The sequence below is a fragment of the Oculina patagonica genome, unplaced genomic scaffold (assembly GCF_052425735.1).
Source record: "Oculina patagonica isolate OP01 unplaced genomic scaffold, crgOcupat unplaced1419, whole genome shotgun sequence".
Classification (NCBI taxonomy): Eukaryota; Metazoa; Cnidaria; class Anthozoa; order Scleractinia; family Oculinidae; genus Oculina; species Oculina patagonica.
In genome coordinates, this window is record NW_027557431.1 from 2,206 (window position 1) to 4,949 (window position 2,744).

Sequence of the window (2,744 nt, forward strand, 5' to 3'; positions counted from 1 at the left end):
TTCCAGGTCGTGAGGATTTGTGCCCTCATCATCAAAAGAAAAATGCATAAAATTGACCTTTTAAAATAACACATTCTTACAGTGAAAACATTGAAAAGCACCAAAAGGTCAAAAGAGATTAAGATGATTATCCCAGTTGGGTACTCGGGATTTCAAGTGATGGGGATGATCAAGAGAAAAAAAAAAATCAAGACCCCCCCCCCAAAAAAAAAATCCCTGAACCAAAAATTAACCCCCCAAAATTCCATGACGCATTCCAGATTCTTAAATTTCCAGCCGAGGGGAAAAATAATAATAATAATAAAATAAATAATAATAATCTTTATTTCAACACGGTAATAATACAACACAAATAAAAATATTACTACTACGCAGACAAGGCACTACCACATATCGTAAGATTGTTTTTTACGGTTAATAAATAACCTAGATCTCGCAAACGTTAAAGAAGAGTGACCTGAATAAGATTATTTTTAAGTTCGCGTCAGTTCCGTATTGATTGCGTGATCGAATTTTTTATTATGTCACGCAATCCTAGACCACATGTTCTTGAACAAAGGACTCTACAAAATCAGGAGCTCCTGACAAAATCCATATTCATTTGAACTGTCTGACTATGTGATGATACCGACGAAGTACATCATAATTTTTCGCGGCAGTGGAGCGGAAAACGGTCGGTGATCCTTTGAAAAATCTCTGGAGAAATACCAGTTTCTACATTTCGTGCCATTTTGAGCTTGAATGTCTTGAATGTGCGACCCTTCAATAGGTGGGTTCTAATGGCTAGAAGACTGTCAATCGAGACGACAACAATTCAACATGGCTGAAAGAAATGACCTTGAAGATGGAAAAGAAGCCGAAATTTCAAGCTTAAATCATGTTCAGTACCCCAGACAAAAAACTCGTCTAGATGGGGGATATTCGTGGATAGTATGTAGCGCTGGGTTTCTAATCCAGTGCATCGTAGCTGCTCAAGGAAACATCTCTGGAATAATATTCGCTGCATTGCTGGATGAATACAACTTTAATAGAAGCCAGACTGGTAAGAAAATAGACCTTTTCCTTTCTGAATAAAACAACGTTGTTTCTTTCCTTTCTTTTACCGTACCGTAATGATTTGATTTATGGCCTTCCTTTCGATATAAAGCGCCTCCTCTGCTAAGCGCCCCAATACCAATTCGGTTTCAATTTCAGTAGCCTGTATTTCAGCCGTCTTCCTCTAATCTTTTCTGGCTTATTGTATTTTGCGGAACGAAACGAAATGAGAAATAAACCTGTAGAAATGAACATATCAAGAATAACAAAGTGCTATTTTCGGGTATTTTGGGTCACTCGCACATGGGGTTGACCGATTTCCATGAAAAGGTGGAAACCGGTCTGAATCCGCGCCTGATCACAGTTCAGGGAGATTATCCATGGTTCATCTTTGCCACTCTATTCCCGCATTGCCCGGACCGCTCCGGGCCCCCGGACCACTCCCCTACATCCGCCACTGCAGTCATATTAACTAAAGTAAAGGGACAGGAGGCTGGTGCATATTAGAGAGCGGTAGCTTTTTGGTGCACCAAACAGTTAAAGAGTATGCAGTATGAAATATTTTCGTTTTAAATAAGAACCTGTTTGAACTATTAGTCTGAACTGGTTCTTATATCTATATGCTGCTTTACTAGCGAAATTTCAGCCTGAAGGTTCTTAATCCACTTGTATTTATATGCGTTTTATTTACGGTGATCACTGCAAACGGTCTACGGTCAACCTAATCGAGGTTCTGAACGATTCGACGTTCTCAACAATCTGACAATTTGATGAACTGACATTATACTCTACCACAGTTTTTTTGAGTAACTAGTAATTTCCCCACGATCATGAGTTGTGTAAAATCCCAACCCCTAAGTATTTTAATGTACTTAAGTTTAATTCCTATTTCACAATAGCACGTTTTCTTCCCAAATTTAGCTAGATATCATATATGCGTGCAGTTTTTACCTGCGTACCTTGTTTACATTTCGATACATTATTTGTTTGATTATTGTGATTTCATATGTCAGGGGTTCTAATGTAATCATTGTCCATAATCAATATTTGTTACGAGTTGTAAATTAATAACTAATTGTAACATACATTTCGGGACACCAGCTTGAATCATAACGATTCTTTTTTCCTCCTCAGCTTGGGTTACAGCTTTAGCGGCTGGTGTAAGCGATGCGTTTGGAATGGTTCCCGCTGTTCTTGGTAGCCGGCTTGGATTCGCCAACGTCATTGTGTTAGGTGGCTTTACATGCGCTGTTGGGATGTTTTCTTCATCGTTTGCACCAAATATTTACACACTTTATTTAACTTATGGCCTAATCTGGGGATTTGGTTCTTGCCTTAGTTACTGTTCCGCCTCGTTTCTGCTTCCACAGTTCTTCCGGGCGCGAATCGGCTGAGCCAATGGGATCGTATTCCTTGGAGCGCCTGTTGGTACGCTTGTTCTAAGTCCAGTTGCTCAGAAACTTCTGAACAACATGGGATTGACAAGAACTTTTCAAGTTTTAGCGGGACTTCAGCTAATAGTAGTGTGCTGTGGATTTGTGTTGAGACTGATTCCTTCACCGTCTGAGTTGGACAACTTAAAAACCGTCAAGAAAACCAGTTTTGATTGGTCAGTCTTCAAGAACAAAGGCTACCTGATTTTTGTTGTATCCATATGCGTGTTTATGCCTGGGTACTCGGTGCCTTATGTCCATTTGGTAAGCCAACTT

General features: G+C 39.6%; 1 protein-coding gene across 1 annotated transcript; it reads left to right on the forward strand.

The window, feature by feature from the left end:
- Positions 1-619: 619 nt before the first annotated feature.
- LOC144639865 (monocarboxylate transporter 9-like) lies at positions 620-2,452 on the forward strand. The gene is made up of 2 exons (XM_078499142.1): positions 620-1,042; positions 2,170-2,452. Exons 1-2 carry the CDS (start codon positions 820-822, stop codon positions 2,427-2,429), a joined length of 483 nt encoding a protein of 160 aa, XP_078355268.1. The 5' UTR covers positions 620-819; the 3' UTR covers positions 2,430-2,452.
- The last annotated feature ends 292 nt before the right edge of the window (positions 2,453-2,744 follow it).